Below are 25,381 nucleotides of genomic sequence, written 5' to 3' on the forward strand. Positions count from 1 at the left end.
CTACTCTAGTCATATTCCCATAAAAAACAAATAACACAAAAGTTATGTTTCATTCATTTAGTTTTTAGTAAATACAAATGTGACCTTGTTGATTGTAGCTATGGCAATGTCTGCCCCAAGACCACGACACAAGCACTGCCTTGACTGCACAAAACGCTTCCACTTCAAGAAAAAGCAGCAGCTGCGTGCCGATTCCACCGCTTGCCACGTCCCGTGTGAAAGGGCCTTAAGTGATTGCTAGGTGGTTGTTTATTCACCCAAGTCTCTATTATGTGATTCAGGGCCCTTTTTCAGTGAACGTCTATGGGGCTGTTTCATTGTTTTGCCACCAATCATAACACATAATCACACTATCTATCAAGTGGTAGTACAGGTATAAACATCTCTAGGAATATGTATGTGCACTTTCAGCAGTGAAATTCCAACTTCCTCTGCATGTGGGTCACTGTTAGCCTATAGCAGTTTTGCTTTCAACAGCGCAAACACCTGGTAAAAAATAAACAAAGCAAGCAATTAATGCCTCTGAACATCTGTCCATCTGTGCCTACCATGAGCTTTTTCATCCACGCTACAATCTGTTGCAGGCTAAACACAAGGGAGAAGAATATATAGCCCAAAACATCTTGCTCATCAAATCTCTAAAAATATATATGTATTCCCTAGGGGATGTATCACAATGGTTGACTACTTCAGCACCATACTAGTTCATTATTGACACTGACTAGTTTTTCTAGATTTTTTCTTGCATCTCTTTTTAGTTTTGATATTTTTAGCAGCAGCGCTAATTAATGTGCTGACAGCATATCAAGCAGTTTTCTCAGTAAAACTTCTCAGAAACGTTGCGTTTTATTTTAAAGCACCTCCTCAGCTATAGTCTTTGACTGTATCTTATAATGTTTTTGAGTTGTAAATAGCATTCTGTTCCATTCCAACACACTAAATGTTTTGAACTTGTCTGATGTGAATGCATTCTAAAAAATGTGTTAACTAGTCGTTCAGGCGACCCACCAAGTCAATTCTGACATTATGTCTTTTTTAAATATCCCTGATATTGACCAAAATATTCCTTCTTCCTTGTTACCATTTCCATCTTGGTTTCTCTCTTAGGAATACTCTTTGATACACACTTGAAGGTACTTTAAGGGACAAACAAACTCCATCACACACCTGCCCTACTTTCTGGACTTGTCTCACTATGTGTTTTTGGGAAATCTTGGGCTCACACTGCGAATGACAAACAGAAGACATATTTTAGAAGGCACTCGTCTGAAGGTCTTTCCACACAAACAGATGGTCTGGACAGAGCTCACTGACTAGACACCCAACACCTCAAATTTTCTCTTTCTCTCACTCCAGACTTTAACTTCTGCCAAACAAACAAGCATAGCTTTCAAATGCTGATTGAGGTCTAATTAATAATACCTAAAATTATTCGAGAAGACAGATTTCATATACTGAGCTATACTAATTTGCCTTTGTAAAAGAACCCTGCCAAAAACTTCAATGAACCTGTCAAACTCTGAAATGCAACAAGAAAACCATTGACATTGATGTAAGGTTATCCAAAGAAGAAAACTGATCATGTTTACCAAATTGCTAATTAAGCGTATGGTTTTTGCTGTGTTCATACCAAAGTTATCCACTGTATGGACTTAAAAACTGATACAGTCTTATGTGATCCAAGTCATCCTGGTTAAAACAACATGATGAGTAAATGATGATAGAACTTTCTTTTGGGTGACTTATTTCTTACTTAAGGGGACAGTGATGATATCGGATCCATTGTGGGTTCAAATCTGCAACCTTTAGGTTACCAGCTCAGATCTTTAACCGCTAGGCTTCACCATTGTGGTTTAGACTGGCACTTATTATCAGAAGCTAATGATCTGTGCCCGCTATGGGGTTGGGCAGGATGCTCTGAGAGACAAGTGTGACGGCCGCACTGATGAAGAGAGGCTGTGTGATGACCTGAGTGTCTTCACAGTGCCACTACTGTTCTTTAAGCGGGTACATCTGCCCGGCTGACACCTGCTGGGTACACGCGGGCAGCCGGCCACCCTCTCACCCGTCCTGGCAGGAAGAACAGCCACTGTCCACACAGGATCCATACACAAGTGGATGCTAATATCACCGGCTACAGGAAACCAGTGCTGTCAGGCTTTTCTGCCCTTGTGGGGCCAGACAGCACCTGCTCCAACAAAGACGCTTTTGGACAAGATGGGCAGTCTGAATACCAATGAACACCAGTGTTTCTTACAAAACTTTTAAGATAAGCTTATGCAGTGAATGAGCATGAGCAAGTGTTCATATCTGTGATGCAACTAGTTACTGCAGATTGGATGGTAAGTAGTGGTCATTAGAGGTCAACCGATTGATCGGTTTTGCCGATTAATTGGCACCGATAACCGCTTGCTGGAACAAACGGTTGTCAGCAAAAGTTCATACCGATAATTTTTCCAGGTTGCGTCCTTTGCTGGAGCGGCGGAGAAGGGTGTGTAGTCATTATACAATATGAAAGCGGCCTCTAGAGGCAAAATAAAAACTTTCACTGACGGCTCGTGGAGTTTGTTTTGACAGGCGAGGCTGCACAATGCACAGAGCGGGATCCTTCAGATACGGATTTAAAACAGATAACTAGACAGTATGTATACAGAACACTACAGTACATGTTTTCATATCATTATAAAGTAATTAATTTGTTGACTAAATGCTGCATTAGTGGAGAACAGAAGTATGTTTGCTGTTGAGGCCAAAAGAACGCGATTAGTACCTGTAGTGGTTAAAACAATGTGACAAAAACACACGCAAGTCAAGTTACCATCTATTTGCATTAGTTTATATCCAGCTGGACACTTTTATGTATTTGTTATGCAGAGTGAGCAAGTGATGTAAGAAAGCAAACTGATATGTTCATGCAGCTGACAGAAACATCCAATTTTTATAATTCTTTTTTTTATCATCACTGTAATACATATTTTATTATTTTCATTAGATATTCATCATACAAATAAAGTGTGAGAGTATATAACATACATGCATGTCTAATTTCAATTGCCTTTGTGTAGATATTTAAATATGGCCATCTTTAAACATGACTGTTTGGATTTATATGAAATGGTAAAACTTTACAATAAGAGTTCATTTGTAACATTAATGCAGTATGTAGTTAATAAAAGTACTGTTAATTGTTAATTTCAACATTTACTAAAACATTTTTTACATTTTAAAGATGTATCTCTTAACATTAGTTAATGCACTATGAACTAACGTGAATGATAAAGATTATATATATATATATATATATATATATATATATATATATATATATATATATATATATATATATATATATATATATATATATATGACACAGTATCTCACAGAAGTGAGTACACCCCTAAGTGAAAATGTCCAGATTGGGCCCAAAGTGTCAATATTTAGTGTGGCCACCATTATTTTCCAGCACTGCCTTAACCCTCTTGGGCATCGAGTTCACAAGAGCTTCACAGGTTGCCACTGGAGTCCTCTTCCACTCCTCCATGACGACATTACGGAGCAAGTGGATGTTAGAGACCTCATGATTGTACTGAACCATGAAAAAAATTACTTTTTAAATAATTTATATATATATAATAATAATGAATACAAAATTATTCATACCCTTGGTAAATATGACCAAAGAAGGCTGTGAAAATAAATCTGCATTGTTAATACTTTTGATCTTTTATTTTAAAAAATCTACAAAAATCCAACCTTTCATTGGAGAATAATAATTTTAAATGAAAATCTCATTATGAGAGAAATGTTTTTCTCTAATACACATTGCTCACAATTAATCATACCCTTTTATTCAATACTTTTTGCAACCTCCTTTTCCCAAGATATAATGCCTGATGAGTTTGGAGAACACCTGACAAGAGATCAGAGACCATTCCTTCATGCAGAATCTCTCCAGATCCTTCAGATTCCCAGCTCCATGCTGGTGCTTCTTCTCTTCAGTTCACTCCACTCATTTTCTTTAGGGTTCAGGTCAGGGGACTGGGACGACCGTGGCAGAAGCTTGGTTTTGTGTTCAGTGACCCATTTTTTTGTTGATTTGATGTTTGTTTTGGATCATTGTCCTGATGGAAGATCCAACCACAGCCCATTACATGACTTCTAACAGGGACAGTCGGGTTTTGATTTTTTTATCTGTTGGTATTTGGTAGAATCCATTATTCCATATATCTGATCAAGATGTCCAGGACCTCCAGCAGAAAAAATAAGCCCACAACATTAAAGATACAGCAGTATATTTCATTGTACAAATGGGGTACTTTTTACCCCTGTTTGCACCAAACCCATCTTAAGTGTTTGCTGCTAAAAAAGCAAATTTCTTTGCTTCATCTGACCATAAAACATTTGAAAGTAACTGACACTACTGGAACATCAAACGGGATGGGTTATATAGTCAGATGAAGCAGCAGAATTTTATCTTATCTTTTATCTTGGGAAAAGGAGGCTGCAAAGAGTATTGAATAAAAGGGTATGATTAATTGTGAGCAATGTGTATTAGAGAAAAACATTTCTCTCATAATAATATTTTCTCCCCATTTAAAATTATTATTCTCCAATGAAAGGTAAATTTTTAAATAAAAGATTAAAAGTATTAATGATGCAGATTTATTTTCACAGCCTTCTTTGGTCATATTTACTAAGGGTATGAATAATTTTGAGCAGGACTAATATATATATACATACATATTTAAAAAGTAATTTTTTTTCATGGTTCAATACCATGTTTCCATTCAGTATCAATTTTAAAAGCTATCCGTTGATTAATCGGTTATCGGCCAGTGCAGTCCAACCTAGTTAAATGCAATATCGGTCGACCTCTTTTGTTCATATTATGCTGTCCTTTTCAACAATAATGTGCAAAGTGATGGTCAGTGACTGATGCAAAAACAAAAACTAGGCTGCACAAAACAAAACTACATTTGTTTGCAAGTTCACAAGTTTTAACAAGCTATCATTATCGTTCAGTCTGCAAAAATTCAGGCCAGCACCATTTTGGTGGAAAAGGCTTACCAAACCACAAGAGCAAGCAGAAGGTTTGTGATTATTAAACTGATTTTAAAGTTATTTACTTTTTACGCCCCACTGAAAAACTTTGAAGTACCCACATAATAAATGCACATAAAGCATTTCATCTCAAACTGACCAAGTCAGCTAGTGGACTATTCCTGAGAGGGTCATCTTTAAAGGCATGACAATGCATGCTTATTAAAAGTCATAAAATAGTTACATCTCATAAGAACCTCATGCCAAAATCTACTGGGAGGAGCAAAATCTGCCTCTATCTTTTTCATTTCAGTCAATCACACATCCGCAATCAAAGCAAATGTAGTGAATTTCAAGCAGGCATTATGTCCTTTAGATTCAAAGCTGCACTGCTTGCAAATCCAACCATGAGCCATTTAGCCAAAAGGCTATTATGCATGTCTTATTGTAAAATGCCCTGACGACATATAAAAACCACACACCATCTACACATCGCAATCCCTGATATCGACATTTCGGAAAGCACCTAAGGGCCAGGAGTGTGTGTGCGTGTGAGGGGACGTGACTGAGTGAACCGGCGAACTGACCATGAATGCAAACGAGGGAGGGCATGAATGGCCGCTGCGGCAGTAGAGAGGAAATAGGAAGCCATGAAATAAACCCTCACAGATGTTTGCACTAGCGCCGCCCGCCACAGCTGCACAGGTGACATTTCTCCGGCCGAAAAAAGATGAGGCAGACACTGAACTCATTCACCCTGGGCCAAAAACACACACATACACAAACACGCACCCCGCATGCAATAATACACCCTTCACTTGCGCCTCTCACTCGCTCGCCCTCCCATCGCAGCTCTGAAATGGAGAAACAGCTACTGTGCATTTTCCAAATAAGTCACAGTGATTTCTGCAAGCGAACGGCTGTGGACTTTTAACATGGACGTGAGGTGCAGCAGACGGTTACCCTTGCTGGTGTCATTGTTTGAGGTTTGGAATATGCATGAGTCTCACCTCACAAGCATATGCTAAATATACAAATAGCCTGCGCTTACAGAGAGCTGACAGCACTAATTATACTGTTCCTGTGGATGACACCTCAATGTCTGACAGCAGACAAATAAATATCAGGTGCTGCTTCATTTCACAATGAATAATCAACAGAGATACAAATAAGCAAACTATATCACTGCAGCAAACATGTACTCATAGCCAGAGTACTCATAGTACTCATATGCAATAGTGAAAACAGCTAGCACTGATCTACTACTAACTTAGATTATTTTTCGTTGTACATAGGTCAATGACGTAAACAGGTCATTTTTTTTTGTCCAAAGACCTTAATAATAATAATAAAAAACAGAGATCCAGAGTATGTAAGGTATTGAAACTAGATCTCTTTTATTGAATCAAAAAAGTTTAATTATATTTTTGCTACATATAAAGGTATTCTAAAGATTTTGAAGCGTCAAAAGGTCATTTGGTTTAACCGTCCAAAGGCAAATACAGCCAATTCATTTGTGATAAAAAAAATCTTAAAATGTAATAAATGTTTTTATTATTGTTATTATTATTGTGGCATGATTTTATAACATCATATATTAACAGTGCAAAATGGTATTAAAATTATGTGTAGAAGTCGTTGCTTTGTTATGAGAAACAATGTCCAGAAAAATTAATTTCATTGATGTCACTAGGAGTAACCGATATAAAGGGACCATTTTGGTCATTTAGGTCATGCGGTCAATATCATGTGACAGGATGTGACATCATACAGACACCCGCAAAGGATCATATGGTCATAAAGCAAAGTAACTTACTCTCTTTTAACAATTTGAAAAATTCATGGTTTTCACTTGTCCATACGCATGTCCTGAAACATCAGGTCATTTGGTAACAATCGCTATAAAACATGGAAAATGTTATAATATTTTAAATACTTGTACTAAATATAAAATGTTTGATTGTCCTTTTGCTAGCTACCTAGATATCAGCCTGTTAGCATTGTTTGAAAATATAGTCATTCGGTATAACCAAAAGTGTCATTCTGTAAAACCGAAATGTTTTGGTGACAAATTTTGTCCATCTTGTAAAAAATGTCAAAAGCAGTGTTAATTGATTATAAAAACCACATAATCTCATTGTTAACACAATAAAACTTCAAAATGAATTATATCTCCATTATGTTTTTTTTACACATTAAAAAACCTTATTTGTCATCAATGACCCACATACACTTGTTTGGTTATAAATATTTCTTGCAAAGTAAAAACATGTTAGGGATGCAAGAGAGTGCTGCAGTGTATGTGGAATGTTTAGCAAATAACACAAAAAAAAAAAAAAAAAAAATCAAAACAAAACTAAACTAAATAAAACAAAACAAATAAAAAAAACAATACTTAAAGGTGACCTAGAATGCTTTTTCACAAGATTTAATATAAGTCTAAGGTGTCCCCTGAATGTGTCTGTGAAGTTTCAGCACAAAATACCACATAGATTTTTTTTTATTCATTTTTTTAACTGCCTATTTTGGGGCATCATTAGAAATGCGCCGTTTCTGTGCGTGTCACTCTTTAAATGCTTGCGCTCCCCTCCCCCAAGCTCGCGACTCTATAATATATTGCATAAACAAAGTTCACACAGCTAATATAACCCTCAAAATGGATCTTTACAAAGTGTTCGTCATGCAGCATATCCGATTATGTGAGTATGGTGTTTATTTGGATGTTTACATTTGAGTCTGAATGAGTTTGATAGTAGCCTATGTGTGGCTAACAGGCTAAAGCTAACATTACACACTGTTGGAGAGATTTATAAAGCAGAAGTTGTGTTTATGCATTATACAGACTGCAAGTGTTTAAAAATGAAAATAGCAACGGCTCTTGTCTCCGTGAATACAGTAAGAAACGATGGTAACTTTAACCACATTTAACAGTACATTAGCAACATGCTAACGAAACTATATTGAAACAAAGCTATATTGAGATTTGCCTGTTCTTCAGAGGTCTTTTGCACGAATCAAATTTACATAAGAAGGAGGAAACAATGGAGTTTGAGACTCACTGTATGTCATTTCCATGTACTGAACTCTTGTTATTCAACTATGCCGAGGTAAATTCAATTTTCAATTCTAGGGCACCTTTAACTAAACAAAACAAAAGTGCCAAACTCTAACACAAGTTAAAAAGCACCATATTTGACATTACTAAATTTTTGCATTCTGCTAGGGAATCATGAGATCATTTGCTATTATTATAATTTATTTTTTATTGACAGCATTATACATCTAATAAAAAAAGATACTTAATAGAAAGTAAATATTTTAGATAATATGTTTCACTTATTTTCTATTTTCCCCATATAAATGAGACTTTGTACATGGAAATATATATATATATATATATATATATATATATATATATATATATATATATATATATATATATATATATATATATATTATCTCCTATTTGGAGGTCAGTAGCATCAAAATGTTTCAAAACCCCTGCATTAAACAAACTTTCAGGTAACTAAAATAACTTTTTTCTCTTGCTTGAGTAGTTTTTCCAGATATGTAATTGTGCCTTTCTTCCTAATGTACCAATACGAGTTGAACACTCAATCCCTCCTGTGCAATTTCAATCAGAAGACCACATCATTGACTGAACACTTTCATCTCGCTGCTGTTCACTGAATGCCCACATATCTCACTTGGGGATGTAATTAAATAAAAACACTATAAAGGTCTAACAAAGTTGCTTATCACCAACATATCAATACGGCAAACACTAACGATTTCTCACCAACATGAGAAGAGACCGGCGTGCACTGTCACTGCCACTGCAGCTCATACATGTAAAATTATGTACAGTGAGAATCAGTATGCAGTGCATCCGAATACAAAAGGCTCCAGTATTGGAATTAATCTGCCATGTCAGCACTTGATTTAAGCCTACAGCGGAGTTGCGATACTATTAATATGCGACCGAGGGCCTTTTGGATATTGACCCCCAGGCAATGATTACTGAGCTGTGAATCATGATAGTTTACATATTGTCTTAATGGATCGTATTAAATTCATCATCTAATAAAATGCAAACACTCACCGTGTAGAAGATAATATATTTCCAGCAGTGCTGAACCATGCCCATAAATAATAAATCAGGCAAAATGCGATGTTCAAACAGAATGAGAGAGAGGAACATGACATGACCAAAGGCTTGAGCTACCCCAAATTTGCCTCTGTAGTTTGGCACCATGGAAGACATCTCCATTAGTGTAATGGAAATTATGGTGGTGCCTGGTGAAATATTACTCTGTTTATTAGACACAAGGGTAATGCATATTTCAGAGAAGGCCCGATGGGTTTCTTTTTAATGCTAGCCCATACCCTAAGGCTCATAATATTGAGTGTAAGCTTCCCTTTATTATTTTAAACACCCTTATGAAATCGCTTGACTAGCACAGTTTAGTCCTGTGCTCCTAATGAAATGGAAGTTTTGGAGGGACATATTGATTGATAGTCCCTTTCACAGCCATGAACTACAATTTGCTATTTTGCTAGTCTGGGATTGGATGCAGGACACTTATATTCTGGACAGGATTTGATTGGACAAAAATCTGTGTAGTGCATGATGAGTCATCAATATTTCTGATCCTTTTTCCAGGACGAGAACACCACCATGTAGGAGTAAACAAGCATAAGGATGACCTTAGAGATTACAGACATGGATTAAATTAAATGGGACAAAACTCTAATTTTGATTTCATGGCATCTGTAATACTTTGACAGACACAGTAACATACTAACTAAAAAATCATGACCCATTATTTTCCAATGTACAACAAGAACAAAAAGTCATCTCTAACGGAGATGGAAACAACGTTTTCTGATGGAAACAATGGCAACAGACCTAGACCAAAAATCACAAGGGAGTACATTGCTCATTTCTGCAGTTTGAGCATAAAAGCTGTTTTTTTGTTGGGTCTACCACACATATTACTCACAGCAGCAGGCATTCATGAGTGGTAAGAGACAGTCACATCCTCCTCCACTCCTCACAGCTCTGATTTACTGCTGATATTAGAAATGAATATGAAATCAAGCCACGATTAGTCCTACTCCACCCCCAAAAGCAGACATCCATTATATGCGAAGGGGAAGGGATGAGAGCACACCGAGAGAGAGAGAGAGAGAGAGAGAGAGAGAGAGAGAGAGAGAGAGAGAGAGAGAGAGAGAGAGAGAGAAACAAGAAAAAATATATGTCGGCTCCGTCCTGCAGTGTATCTAGAGTCTGTGTATGGAGAAACTGAGTACACACATTCACATATGTAGATATAAGCAAAGCCTTATACACAGAAGAACAAACTACTAAATGAATATTCATCCATCCAAATCCATCCATCTGTCCAACTGTCTAGATAGATAGATAGATAGATAGATAGATAGATAGATAGATAGATAGATAGATAGATAGATAGATAGATAGATAGATAGAGATTAATTATATCGCATGTTACCGATCTTACTGATATAGATATTCTACAGCAAAGTGATGTCACTGATCACTAACTTGTAACGTGCGTACTGCTTATATTTGCCATATCGCTCCGCATTATCAAGAAAGAACAATTATCATAACCACTAAAGACACAAATAACCCTGCCTAATCTGTCTCAGCTGCTCAGTGTACCCAAACACACAATTTAACTTGATGAAATGACTAGTAATATTACTCACGCCACTCTCAAGAGCAAAACTCGTAACCTAGAGAGCAAATAGAAACAAACAAATTTAGAAATCTTTATAATCGCGTGGAACGACAGTATATCCCGCTATAAAAAGACTCTAAAATCCACCAGGGCTGAGCATCTCTGCAAACTCATAAAAAATAACCAAAACATTACTTTTATTTAGTATAGTGGCAAGAACAAATAAACAGACATCAACCTGAACTGAATATTCCAACACAGTTTAGTAGTAATAAATTCATGAATTTCTCTAAAGAGGAAATGAAAAGCATCAGAAAAACAATTGTAAATGTACAACCTTTGGCAGCATTTTTTATGATTCAGCCTCAATTTTCACCCCTCAAGAACAACAGTGCTTTACAACAATAGGACAAGAAGAGCTAAATAAACTTATCATTGCATCTAAACCAACAACATGTTTATTAGATCTAATACCCAATTAATTACTGAAAGAGTTGTTACCTTTAACAGAAGAGCCTCTTCTTAATATTATTAACCCGTCTCTATCTCTGGGTCATGTCCCAAGACCCTTCAAGCTGGTCGTTATTAACACTGTGTCTACGCACTGCAACAGCTAGAAACTGTCTACAATAGATGCAACAAAACAACCATTGAAAATACATTTGACCTTCTTTTGAGAAGTATCACGAGTGCTTGGAGTACATGATAGAGTATGTGCTAGAATGAGGCATCAGTTTATTGTCGGGGATTTGTTGCATCCAATGTAGACAACATCACTGATTATAATGGGATCTATTGCTTTATTGTCTTTCTTCTGTTGTCCAGTTTGAAAGCCTAAAATGAAGGTGACCTAAACACCTGTGAAAAGATGCCAACCCCTACGAGGACTTTAGATGATGCAACACTGAATCAACATACACAACTGCCAAATTTTCTGTAATAACTTCAATCACAACTTGTAATAATTGCTTTAATGAGCTCACTGTTTCTGCCTTTCTGCTTGTATTATCTTAGAACTGTACATTTCTGACATATGGACATTACTTTGGCACAGTCATCTCTGATAACAAATTACTCTAAATTGTAATGTATAAAGGATGGATGGATGGATGGATGGATGGATGGTGTCTCACCGTTGACTGTGAGGTGAACCCAGCTGCCGTTGTGGAAGGTGTCATATTGTTGTTCCAGCATGAGGACCCTGCACTCATACCAGCCCTGGTCTTCTGAGCGCACCTGGTCAATCTGCAGAGACGCTTTGCCATGCAGACTGGTTCTACCTGAAAGAGCACAGGAATGGAGGAGCACAGAGTGAGACTTTTTTTCTTTTTTTTTGCAAACAAAACAGGGTTATTACAGTTGGTACACAAATTCATTTTCACCTCAGTCAGCTTTAAAACTCATAAAAATTACAGCAGGCTTCAATTCACAGCGTCAGAAGCCAATGTCAGAAGCAGAGGATAAGGTGTGTGCATGTATTGATGGATTGTTATGATATTGATATATCTGCATCTTTGCAGTTCTTTGTCATGAATGCAGTTTTCACAATGTGATGCGGAAGCAATGCAAGACGATTTCAAGTTTCTGCTGCATTCACTCATCACAACACAGTTGTTTTCCACCAGTGAAAATGGTGTGCTTGCACCCATTCATGTGCTGTTTTTTTTTTTGGTTTTTTTGAAAACAAAAAAGGAATGGTTTAATATTGGGCAGATTAAACATATTGCCAGTCTAGACAATTGAGTTTTTAATGAAGTTAGTTTTTATTCATTTTAATTAACTACATGAAAATGAGAAATGTTTTGGCAACTAGCTGAAATAAAATATTTTATTGCATTTCAGTTGACATTTATTTTATATAAAGCAGCAATTTTGTTTAATGGTTTTAGTTTTAATTTCAGTTAATAACACTGACACATTGTGAATAATACCTAAAGATTTTCAATTAAAAAAAGGAAACAAGTGCAAAGCAGCATCAACAAAAAGCCTTATTTATTTAAAGCATGAGGAGAATATCATTGTTAACTGTTCATAAAACCATTCTTGCATAAACTATTGTATTCAGTTCTAAGTTCAATGGTTTTTATGAACATTTTACACTGATTTCAGGGTCTGCCTTGTTTAAAACGACTCTTACTCTGCTGTCACTGCATACCGCACCCACTGCTGAAACAGGAAATTTATGTTTTAATTAGCTGTCTGTGTAATATTGTTTGATGGAGATTATTATTAGTTGTTATCTCCATGAAATAAAGCCCGGTATTGCCATTGTGATTACAGTTAATCACTCCAGCATGTAAAAAGAAAAAAACGCTGAAATGAATATAAAAAATAGTAACTCTGAATGTTATAAGCTATATATCTTAAAGTCACATCATACAGCAACTTTATGTAGTATTTCCAAGGTTTCACCAATGGCTATTTTGCTATTCACAAAATGATTAAATAATAAGCAGCAAGCTGCCAGCACGTGGAGCAATGTATAACATTACTAGCAAAGCAATATTCGCTTGATATCAGCCCTCCTACACTATCAAATGAAAAGTGTACTGTACTTTAAATAGAAAAGAACAAAGTATCACAGCTCACATCTGAGTGTAACACTTTCTCTAGTAAGAGGCTTAGCAACACTGACAATACAAATAGAAACGGAAAGTGAAAAACATTCAGGAAGTCAAGCATCTCTCTGACTGAACTAAGCCATTCCAGATCTGGCCAATAGGAAGATACAATCTCTCATTTGCCTATTTGAGGACTTTAGCTAGGATTTAATGTTTTTCAATTCAAGTTCAGGGTACTGTTCACTGGGCCGATATCTCCTGAGTGTCTCAGACTCACATGTTTATGTTCCGACTGGCCTTCATACTTCATACTGCTGTGTACTGAGCAGTAGATATCATAGCCCTGGGATCACAGCTGCACCTGAGAGAGGAAACAGCAGGTTTCCAGAGCAGAAAATCAATACAGCATGGGGCAGAGGAGGCTGCGGTCTTTCAGTAAAAAATAAGGCCTTCAAAATCACAGCTATTTTCGTGTAGAGTAATAAAGTACTGATGGGATCGGGCATGGGCATCAAAGTCAGGGAGAATCTTCACACTGAATGTAACAGCAAATAAAAGGCCTACCTTTGCTATAAGGACTGCATTACTATCTTTCCCACTATAGGTTTAAATGCAGTGTTCTATGCAAGTCTATTTAAACTTCATGTGTTCTCTACTGATCAGACAACTATTAGATAGATAGATAGATAGATAGATAGATAGATAGATAGATAGATAGATAGATAGATAGATAGATAGATAGATAGATAGATAGATAGATAGATAGATAGATAGATAGATAGATAGATAGATAGATAGATAGATAGATAGATAGATAGATAGATAGATAGATAGATAGATAGATAGATAGATAGATAGACAGACAGACCCATTTTTGCAGACTCCCCTACTAAAGCCAGTTATGTTGCAGAATGTTTTGCCGCTCAATTCCGGTTTGAAACTGACGTCAATGCATACCCTCTATATATGAGCTACATATATGAGTTCTCCTCAAGAGATGCTATTTTATAAATTGCACTCTATGCTCAGAGCGCACAGGGGTGTTCATTAAGCAAACTTATTAGGCGCTTAATTACCAAAATCTTCCTGCAGGCCTCTTGCCAGAAATGAGTGCACTGCGTTTTAGGAGGCCGTAAACAGGCCCGTCCTGAATGAATACAATCTGCCTCTAGCTAAGAATCACTTTAGGAGAGCCTGTGTAAATCACATCTAAACTGCTGCAATGATTGCTGCATAGATTGTCTGTCTGCAAGACAATGAGGACTCTAATACGGTAAATTGGTTGAGGAATCAGACCCGGAGCTTTGGCAGTAGCCAACAGGGAGAGAGTTTGGGAATTTCTGCAGCAGAAAATTGCATTGTGAGTTACAGTAATAGCCTTTTGGAGTTCAGTGGTAATTGTGTGCGGGTCCAGCCAAACTGTGAGACTAAAGCCTTGTGGCGTAGAGGAACAATACAAAATGAGCTGCCATGGCGACTCTATAGTACCCACAGGAGACGATATACAGTGGAACTGAACATTAGATCTCATATCTAATTTAAAATGCAATGAGGCCACAACCAAATAGTGGAATGATAGTTAATTCACTTCCCCTTTCCTCTCCCTTACTAAAATCAATTATTTATTTTATGGGTGGGAAGGATTTATGAGAAATTGTACTATAAAGATGTGAATTATAAGTTAATTATTTCCCAGCCTGACCTCTCATTCAGAGAGGGATATGGGTTTAAAACAGAGGTGCCCAGTCCTGTTTCTGGAGATCTACCTTCCTGCCAAGTTCAGCTCCAAACCCTAATCAAACACATCTCAACCAGCTAACAGGCCAAATGTCACATGATCAAACAGAAAAACAGGACTCTCATCTGCTTGTCCGAGAAAGTGCTAATGACTGTATGAACTGAAAACGATATCAATGGGCTTAGAAGGTAATTAGCTAACTTCGCTGGTTATTTTTATTGTTGGCATTTATTATTTAAATATCATATATATTTATTCAAATATAAAATATTTCAAAATTAATATTTCAATATTACAAATTAAATTGTACCCAATATGTGTGTTTGCTATGTATTTCAAATGATAAATATTCATTCATTTTTGAAGTGTTAAAAAGCCAAATTACAAATGTTTGTATTTTTAAAAAATCTAATAGTATATTAAGTATATTATTTTTTATTTAAAATGTAAAATTAATTTACAACTTTAAATATTACATTTATATATTAAATATTATACTAAATATTATTTAAATATAATAAAATATCTACAACTTATACATTTTAAATATGCAAAGATTAACCCAATAACTACCACAATCATTATTTGTTTACTATGTATTTTTTTCTTTTTATAAATATATTTTCAAGTTTTTATTTCAAATTGTATATACATTTTTAATAACAGAATTTATTGTAATACACATATTTTTAAAACATAGTAAAATACATCAAATCTATATATTTTAAAGGTGCAGTATGTAATATTTACAGCTAGCGGTACTGCAGTCCAAATTCAAAATATTGGAGAGAGTTGGCCCCACCCCCTCCTCCTCAGACAAAATGCTCATGCGGGTTGCCAGATTGAGGAAACACAACAGGAAAAAGCACAAATGACAATGGAAGGTGATGAGCCTTCAAGTTGATCAGTTCATTTATCCACGTTATAATATGGCTCTGGTCATAGAGCTTTTTAGATGGATATCGAGGCTTTTTATGTCGGGTGGAATCTGCGATCTCCTAAAGCCGGGGACACACCTAACGATTAGCTGAAACATTCTAAGACTGAACTGAACACACATACCAATTGTTTCCTTCGACTGGAGCCGATTTATATACTCACACATGGAATTTGAACACCGACTGTAATCGCAGACAGAACGCAACTGGCTCTGACTGGACGCGTTTGAGCGCGATCAGTCATAAGTATCAATTTACATTCATAATCAGCCTTACAATCGTTAAGTGTGCTTAACCAGTATTGGGTAAATTGGCAGTGGGCGGGATCACAAAGACCAAAACAAAAACAGACATTCCGACACGGAATGCACTAGGGTTGCACGGTGTACCGGTACTACGGTAGTATCGCGATACTAAAGCTTCAAAATACTGGCGATGCCATTGTATTTTTTAAACGGTAGTATCGTCAGTACCGTAAGGAATGTTGTATGTGCGGCAGGTACACTTCAATTGAACATGCGTGCCTGCAAAAACATTACAAGAGACTGCCGTTGACTGTCTGCTGTGCCCTGTGTAGTAAATGCTCTATAGAATTAGCGCCTTATTGTTTCCTGATGCTTCAGTTAATTTTGCAATGAGTTGCGCTTGCACGTTGTTGTTGTCATTTAATCTGAAGGAAGGGTCTGAAATTCACTTAATTAACATCATAAAATCTTTATATAAGACTGAATTCTCGCAGTTTTCCATTGCTCATTTGGCCACTTCTGGAAAAGATTAAATAGTTTGTTTCTAGAAACACGAGAAACACGATTCAGACAAATGCAATTCCATTCATCAATAAGTTATAGCGGGTTTGCTCTCGGTTCTTATCAATCATACCAATCGTGATTTTTTAATTATAAATGTATTATATGTTTTAATATACATACTGCTCTCCAGTCAGGGTTAGATATTTCAAGATAGGCTGGCAAAAATGCTCCTGATAGTTCGTGACACGAGCAAGAGCGCTGTTTTTGTTTCGTTTCTAAATGAATCTGTTTTTGAACAAATTGGGCGAGTCACTGACTCACTAATCCATTCATTAAGAAAGTCATTTGCTTCGTTCCTGAATGAATCAGCCGTTTTGAACGAATCGGTTGAATGATTCATTGACTTGATCATTAACACTTGCTGCCACCTACTGGCGACTTTAGTCTCCCATCTAAAAGTAGGTCTATTCTATCATTTTTTACCATCTAAAAGTAGGTCTATTCTATCATTTTTTTCCGCCAACATTTTTATTTCTATATTCAAATTTTATATTTGAAACATTAATATCATAACATTACTTATGCAATTGTAATTGAAGTGTAAATGCATAAATGTTACATCGTAATGTCAGTTCATACAGCTTCTGTGCAGTGCTAAGATGAATTTTGTTTACAATGATTCATTTGATTGGTAATAAAAGCCTGTTATTCATTCTCATTAATGAAGTAGGCTATTCAGAGAAAACATGTTTTCATGTTTTTTATGAAAGTTTGGTTCATTTTGTATACTGCATGGTATCGCGATACTACTTGGTATCGTGATACTTCAGCTGGTATAGTATCGTAAGACATTTTTATGGTATCGTGACAACCCTAGAATGCACATTTAAAAGTAGAATAACTGGCTGTAGCATTGTTTTTCGGAGAAACAATTATGTGAACTTATCTGCAAACATATTATGGTATTGTAAGTTTTAGTCCAAAAAAAATTGCTCACAGCACCTTTAAATATGCAAAGTTTAAAGTCCCCCTGAAATCAAAATTTAAGTTTTTTAGCTTTTATTATGAATATGTTAGCCTTAAAAGAACCTTAAAAGGCTCATTGTCCAACTCCCCTAGAGTTAAACAGTTGATTTTTACCATTTTCGAATCCATTCAGCCGATCTCCGGGTCTGGCGGTACCACTTTTTTAGCATAACTTATCATAGTTCATTGAATCTGATTAGACCGTTAGCATCGCGCTCAAAAATGACCAAAGAGTTTTGATATTTTTCCTATTTAAAACTTGACTCTTCTGTAGTTACATCATGTACTAAGACCGACGGAAAATTAAAAGTTGCGATTTTCTAGGCCAATATGGCTAGGAACTATACTCTCATTCCGGCGTAATAATCAAAGAACTTTGCTGCTGTACCATGGGTGCAGCAGGCACAATGATATTACGCAGCGTCTCTCACAAATGTCTCCCTGGTTGCAAGGCAAGCTCCCTGTGCAAACAGAGGGTCACAGCCTCTGCGTAATATCATTTTACCGTAAAAAAACGGTAGAACTCAACTGTTTAACTCTAGGGGAGTTGGAAAATGAGCCTATTTTTTAAAAAAAGTGGAGTGTTCCTTTAAGGTTATGAATAAGCTGGTGTGTTCCAAAACAATGACAAAATTCGCATTTAGGAGACATGAGCATTCAAAACTTACAGTCTCTCCCTTTCGCTAAAATGGATCACGGATTTCATGACATCACAACACACTTCAGTTTCTCGTCAAATCTTCAGTCCAATCAAATGCTCTCTAGAATCTGAAGCCCCGCCTCCTCCTAAACTCTTACAGACACTGAAGCCTCAGCTAAAATCTGTCATTTATTCATGCATTTACTAGTTTCTACATGGTGAATGGCGCATATGGCGCACTATATAGAGAATAGGGAACGATTCAGAGAGTGTAAATATGCTTTCCATTGACGCGAATGAAGTCCGTTTTCGCGTTTCACATGAACCTCCGCAATGCGAGCAGCACAGTCTGCTCTGGCCCAGGGACACGAGAGCACAGAACAGATCATATGCGCGAGTCGGCACAGACCACAAAAGGTATCGGACCCATTTGAATTCTGCACAGTATAAGCGATATAAAGGACATTATGAGGATAAACGGTTAGAGATTAGAAGGAAACAGAGGTTTTACAGAGTCTAACGGCTCTGGTGAGCTGTAACATAAACAAAACGCTATTGGCTATTTAAAAAAAGGGGCGGGGCTGTTCGATATATCACCCTGTCTTCCTGTTTCAATTAAAATTACATCAACACATTTAATAATGCTGCGCATTCCAACACTCTTCAGTGGACCTTTAACATAATGACTACTTTAACTTAATATTTGCATTTGCTATGTATTTTAATGATAGTTACAGAGTATTATATTGTAAGCTTAGCAACATCTTAGCAAGCTGAGTCTCCTATGGGCTAGTGTGTGGAGCGTTTTGTGTTGCTGTCCATAAACAGCATTCCAAATCTTTTAAACTTATGAGATACTAGTGCAGTTAGAACACTCCCTTAGAAGGTAGCTGCCCATGTAGGCTGTAGACAGTGCAGCAGCTAAAAAAGGTTTTAAAACAGAGCTCTCTTAATTTAGAAAGCAATAGAAGTTTCCGATTGACAGCAGTTAAGTGATCAAATAATCTCAAACAATCACAGAGATGGATGGGTCTCACGCAACTCTGTGCCCAGTGTCATGGAAAGTGTGTGCTTTGAGAAGTGCTGACAATAGGTGATTTTTCACCTAGACGGCCAGCAGCACACCTGCGGTAATTAAGGTTCTGTAATGCACCTTGAAAAAGAATGAGTGCCATGCTAGCAGGCAGCTATTACTAAAGCTTTTCACAATCCATGTCAAAGGCAAAAGGCTCACTTTCACGTTAAGTAGTAAACAGAAAAACAGCCTCACACAAAATCAGCACATTAGATCAAATTCAACAATTTTGACTTCAAAAGGAACTTTGAATGGTTTGTTTTCAGTTAACAGCTTTTTTAAAGCTATCATGAGCAGGTAAATTTAATCAAACCAAACATAAATCTCGGGGCAGAGTCCCAATTCACATACTATTCCTTCTGCAAAGGCCACCTTGAATTTTTATCCTGGTTCAGGCTGGTTTATGCTGGTTCATGTTGTTCTGATGCTGGTACACTTTAATGTACTATTAAATTGGAATTACTGCTGAAAATCTGTGATTCACAATTTAATTTCAACCTGGAAAGATATTGTGAAATTAAAGGTCCTGTTTTTTCGTGGTTTTTTGAAGCTTTGATTGTGTTTATAGTGTGCAATATAACATGTGTTCATGTTTCGCGTGTAAAAAAACACAGTATTTTTCACATAATTTACTTCTCTGTATACCGCTGTTTCCACTGTCATAAAAACGGGCTGATGACTTCCTTGTTCTATGAAGTCCCTCCTTCAGAAATACGTAACGAGTTCTGGTTGTGCCAGCGGTTCCTGTGTTGTGATTCGACAGTAGCTTAGCGCTCCTTGCCTGGAAAGGTCCCGACTCTTACCATAACATGGAGATGCATGCGCTCAGTGTTATTGTAAACCTGTCTTTAATTTTACCCTATCAATTTGAGCCGGAATCAGACCCGGTGATTGGACTGCGGGATGAAAATAACAGCGTTTCGACGACATGGCGACAAACACACTCTACAAACGCAACTCTTGTGTATTCCTGTGGGCGGAGGTTAGTCAAAAAACTGTTTTAGTGACGTCATTAAAGAAGGAAGTAGAGGGATGTAGTCCAAACTGGCCGTTCGATGTAGGCGACTTCTGTTAAATAAAATATCTCGCTTGGCATTGAACTTTGAGCTTTAAAATTTTACAGATTTTATTTATACTCTAACAACAACATTACACACTAACTAAAGTTTGAAACATGGGATCACGAAGAACGGGACCTTTAAAAAATATTTGTTTGAATAGGGCAACATTTGTATTTTAAAACCTTTATTTTAATATGGAAACATGACACCTCATTCTACAATATTTCTATGATTAAATCGCTGACTCCTCCCCCATCAGCCAATCACTGTGTGTATTCTGCATAGCAACAAGGTCAACCCCGCCCTTAAGACTTTAGTCGATTCCTTAGTAAAAGTTTGTCTCAGCAGCTTTGTGAATAAGTTTTAAGAGAAAACTCTTAGCTAAGAACTTTTACTGCTATTTAGGAGAACTCTTAGTGTTAAGAAAAAATGTTTTGTGAATACGGCCACAGGTGTTTATGTAACGCTGCATTCAACACATTGATTGGCTGACTGCTGTGTTGGTGCTTGAAAAGTTGAGAAATCTTCAACTTCTGCTGCTTGCAACATGAGTGAAGCGAAGCAACGGAACCCACAATTCAGTTCAGCAACGCATGACATCATTCATTCAAAGTAAATGAGAAGCGTTAACGCCGACGCCCCGTGTGAATGCAGCGTTCACCAATCAAAACGCCAGAGTTTTTATGCAGTGCTGAAATTTGCGCGCTCACAAATCCTATTATTATAACACACCAAGTTTAAACATTATGAAAGATTAATTGTGCATATATTCATTTTGTTATTACGGAGCCTCGATTTACTAATTCGTTCCCTTGATTTACGAAATCGTGTGCACGATTTACAAATCATGCGCATGATTTATAAATCAAGGGAACGAATTAGTAAATCCTGCGCATGATTTAGCCTACTATTTTTTTCCTGCATGTCATGTCCACGGCTCCGTATGTTATAACAGAACTTTGTGGGATCGCGATGAACTGAGATGTCAGCTTAGTCATTATAAAGGGAGCGTTCTTTGCACGCATTCTGCCAATACCAAACCATGCATGCATGCAGCAGCTTACTTTTCGGTTAAAACTAACTGTGGTTTGTGAATGTTGATGCTTTAATAACAAATATTTTATCAGAAACATTAGGCTGGGATGTTGTGGCAACACATAACTTAATATTTCATGGATAAACGGACAAAAATCTATATAATCTACTTTTATGGTATTTTTTTTGTGGGCGGGAGCGGGACAAAACATTAATGTCGCGGCACAATATTGTCCCGGGAGAGGGACAATATAACATTTTTTTCACAGGAGCGGGACAGAATCCTGCGGGAGCGGGCGGGTCTCTACCTCAGATTGCTTTTACGGCGCGAGATTAATGTAAACAGCCCACTGCAAACACCCTGGTAATTCGCTTCAACCTTTTCGAACTTTATGAATGATTATTTTATAGAAGGTTCAAGTGGTGTGTGTGTAAGGAATTGGAAGGAAGCAGAGTATGGCTGTTTCTAAAGCACGCAGTGCCATCTGCTGTTAAAAACTAAGCTCAGAATCGATTCGAGAATCACGATACATACAGAAAAGAATCGATCCAGAATCATTTCTCGATTCACGATGCATGGATGTATTGTCCCAGCTCTATTAGACAAGGATTAATTGTCTACATAGTAATTCATTGAGATTAAACACTGGACTTTACAAAAATGCTGCTGCTTACCGGCGTATTCAGGGTCCACATGAGGAGGATAGAAACGGAAGTTGATGAAGAAGGGAATAGGCACACCGAATTTGAACCACTCCACCACATAGGGAGTCTGCTGGCCGTTTAGGGGGTGGCTCACGTCACATCCCAAAACAACGCTCTCTCCTGCACGGGCCGTCACAAACTGGGGCTCCTCTCTCACTCCGTAGGCACCTGGACACAAAAAAAAAAACACCCGTTCATTCAGCACAGGAAGTAAATAAGCAGATTTAAGTGCATGTTTGCCCTATTTGTCCCTAAAAACTAAACCCAAAATGAGGCGTCAATCAGCTCATTGTCCTATTAAGCAAACATTTATTGTGAAGACTTGGATAGTTTCCCAAATGCTGGACTTGTGAAAGTTCTCAGGTAATTATTTGTTAAAAGGAACGGCCAAGCACATAATGAGATGACAAGAGGCTTATCCACGCACCTCATTGATCTCAGCTAATTCACACTTGGATGGGTTTTACAATAGAAGGGCCAGAGTTTTAGCAATCAATGCACAAGCACGTCACATGCCCATGGGTGACCTATCGGAACGCTAAAGGTCACTGTACCTGCCTCAGCAGAAAATATATTGGGGGAATGGATTTTCTTCAGCTAGCTTCACCACAGCCATTGAGCACTCTCTCCTCTATCAGAGTTAGCATGGCTTCAGCGCCTCAATGAAGGAGAAAATCACCTCCGGGATCAAAGGACCTGCTGACGGTGCATTCTCCACCATGGAGACACTGTATGGAAAACTAAGTGATTCAGTAACAGTAAAATGTAAGAAAAAGTAGGTTACAAAAACACTGCTCTCAGACTTTCTTTCCTTGCTACCACATTAAACATAAGAATATGCCCAAACTCAGAGTACTCCGCCATCCCAGGTTGGGATAGAAATAATTAGAAGTGAGGAGATGCTGGAAAACTGTCATAGAACAGAGGTAAGTCTGCTGTATGATGCTAATTGAGTTGATTAACAGAGCTCCTCCTGTGTTAATTAATTTTCTGAACATGCCCCTCCCAAACTTTGTTATTAAAACATCATTTAAAGGCACAATATGTAAGATTTTTATATTAAAATTTCCAAAAACCACTTGCACAGTGTTATATATTTTGTTCTGCTGTGTACTTACATTATCCTAAATGTTTCCAAGACTTTGTAAATTCAGAGAAATTCACAATTTTAAATAGTGCCCGTCCCTCCCTTGTCACTTGTCTGTGACGTAATATCTGCATTACCCCTGGTTTCTTTGTACTACATAGTAACCATGGCAACAGACTGGATAGCTGCTTAATGTCTAGTGGCTTGTTGTTTTATTCAAACATTATGGACCATGGCAAGCAAACTTTGGGACAAAAGGGGAAATAAAACGAGGATCAATATTGCCTTGGTGTTTCCGAGGTGGTGAGAGCTTTGCCACAACTTTGACTTGACGCCGCTCTTGCACGTTATTAGACAAGGTAAGCAAATGTTAGGCTAACACTAATATAGCTCAACACAATGAAATGTTAGAATATCATCAGTATGATATTCTAATGTTGATCTAGCTTACTGTTAAGTCTCATACAGCCAACAAACTAATACATAGAATAACATTAACGTTACAACTTTTAACACACTCAAATGCAGTTTGATAGTGAGAGCAAGTGAAACAATGCTGCATTACCTCACAATTTTAAATCTTCAAATAAACTGACCTATATGAGTAGTATCAAAGACTATAGACGTGTCACTCGTATTGTTTTGAACATAGACAGTGGTTTTGAATGGGAAAAAGTGTAACGCGCAATATGGCGGAATAAGTCCCGCCTTCTAAAGTCAAGAGCCAATCGCTGACTGGTAAAGTCATCGCGTCACTTCAGCGGCCGTTAGAATCACCGGTTTCAGTCAGACGCGCGCCTCCGAAAAGACGCGCATTTAGGTCTGCGCATGCGCATTAGCTTGATCCAGCCTGAAAAAAAATAGTTTTGTCATGATTCGAGCGTTTAGAAACTAAATTTATGAGTCGGTTGTTGTTAGATTTCATTGGTGATTTCAAATATCAAATTTAATCGTAAGGTTGACGAACAGTTTTGGAGAATCTGATGTTTTCTCATTCAAAGAGATAGGAGCTGCATGATGCCCAGGATGCCCGAGAGGCGTTTCAAAGATGGCCTCCGAGTGAAATGACGAAATGACTTGTCTTAAAGGGACTTTGATAGTATTTCAGCTTTGCGAGTAGTTCGGTAGAATGAAATGTTCTCATTTCTTTATATCCCCCGGGACTCGCGTGTGTCACTGATATCTGTCTCTCATTAGCAATCGCGCCCGCGATTCTCGGCCACGCCCTGCTTTATACCACAGTCATGTTGAAAACATCCATTCACTCACCCATTATCATTATTTCGCCATAAACATTATTAGATCCATCGAAATTACGATAAGTTCCATGATTCCACGTTCATTTATTGCGTCATCAATCTACGCCTTTGTTATTGTTTTGAAGAGTTTAGCGACCCCTATCGGCGAAAAAAAACATGATGTACCTTTAAAGCTTAAAGGCTTAGTTCACCCACAAATGAAAATAATGTCATTTATTACTCACCCTCATGCCGTTCCACACCCGTAAGACCTTCGTTAATCTTCGGAACACAAATTAAGATATTTTTGTTGAAATCCGATGACTCAGTGAGGCCTCCATAGGGAGCAATGACACTTCCTCTCTCAAGATCCATTAATGTACTAAAAACATATTTAAATCAGTTCATGTGAGTACAGTGGTTCAATATTAATATTATAAAGCGACGAGAATATTTTTGGTGCAACAAAAAGCAAAATAACGATTTATTTAGTGATGGCCGATTTCAAAACACTGCCTCAGGAAGTTTCGGAGCGTTATGAATCTTCTGTGTCGAATCATGATTCGGATCGCGTGTCAAACCACCAAACTGCTGAAATCAGGTGACTTTGGTGCTCCGAACTGCTGATTCGACACGCTGATTCACAATGCTCTGAAGCTTCATGAAACAGTGTTTTGAAATCGGCCATCACTATATAAGTTGTTTTTTTGGTTTTTTTTGGTGCACCAAAAATATTCTTGGCACTTTATAAAATTAATATTGAACCACTGTACTCACATG

The 25,381-nt window shown here is 37.3% G+C and overlaps 1 protein-coding gene across 1 annotated transcript in view; it reads right to left on the bottom strand.

The window, feature by feature from the left end:
• The window catches only part of igsf9ba (immunoglobulin superfamily, member 9Ba), a 78,798-nt gene that overhangs the window by 31,691 nt on the left and 21,726 nt on the right, over nt 1–25,381 (bottom strand). Inside the window, exons 2-3 of the mRNA XM_067365445.1 lie at nt 22,247–22,444; nt 11,882–12,028 (exon numbers count right to left, since the gene is read on the bottom strand). Coding sequence (XP_067221546.1) covers nt 11,882–12,028; nt 22,247–22,444 — 345 coding nt within the window. The remainder of the gene's footprint in view (nt 1–11,881; nt 12,029–22,246; nt 22,445–25,381) is intronic.

This window comes from Chanodichthys erythropterus, chromosome 17, assembly GCF_024489055.1.
Source record: "Chanodichthys erythropterus isolate Z2021 chromosome 17, ASM2448905v1, whole genome shotgun sequence".
NCBI classification, from domain to species: domain Eukaryota; kingdom Metazoa; phylum Chordata; class Actinopteri; order Cypriniformes; family Xenocyprididae; genus Chanodichthys; species Chanodichthys erythropterus.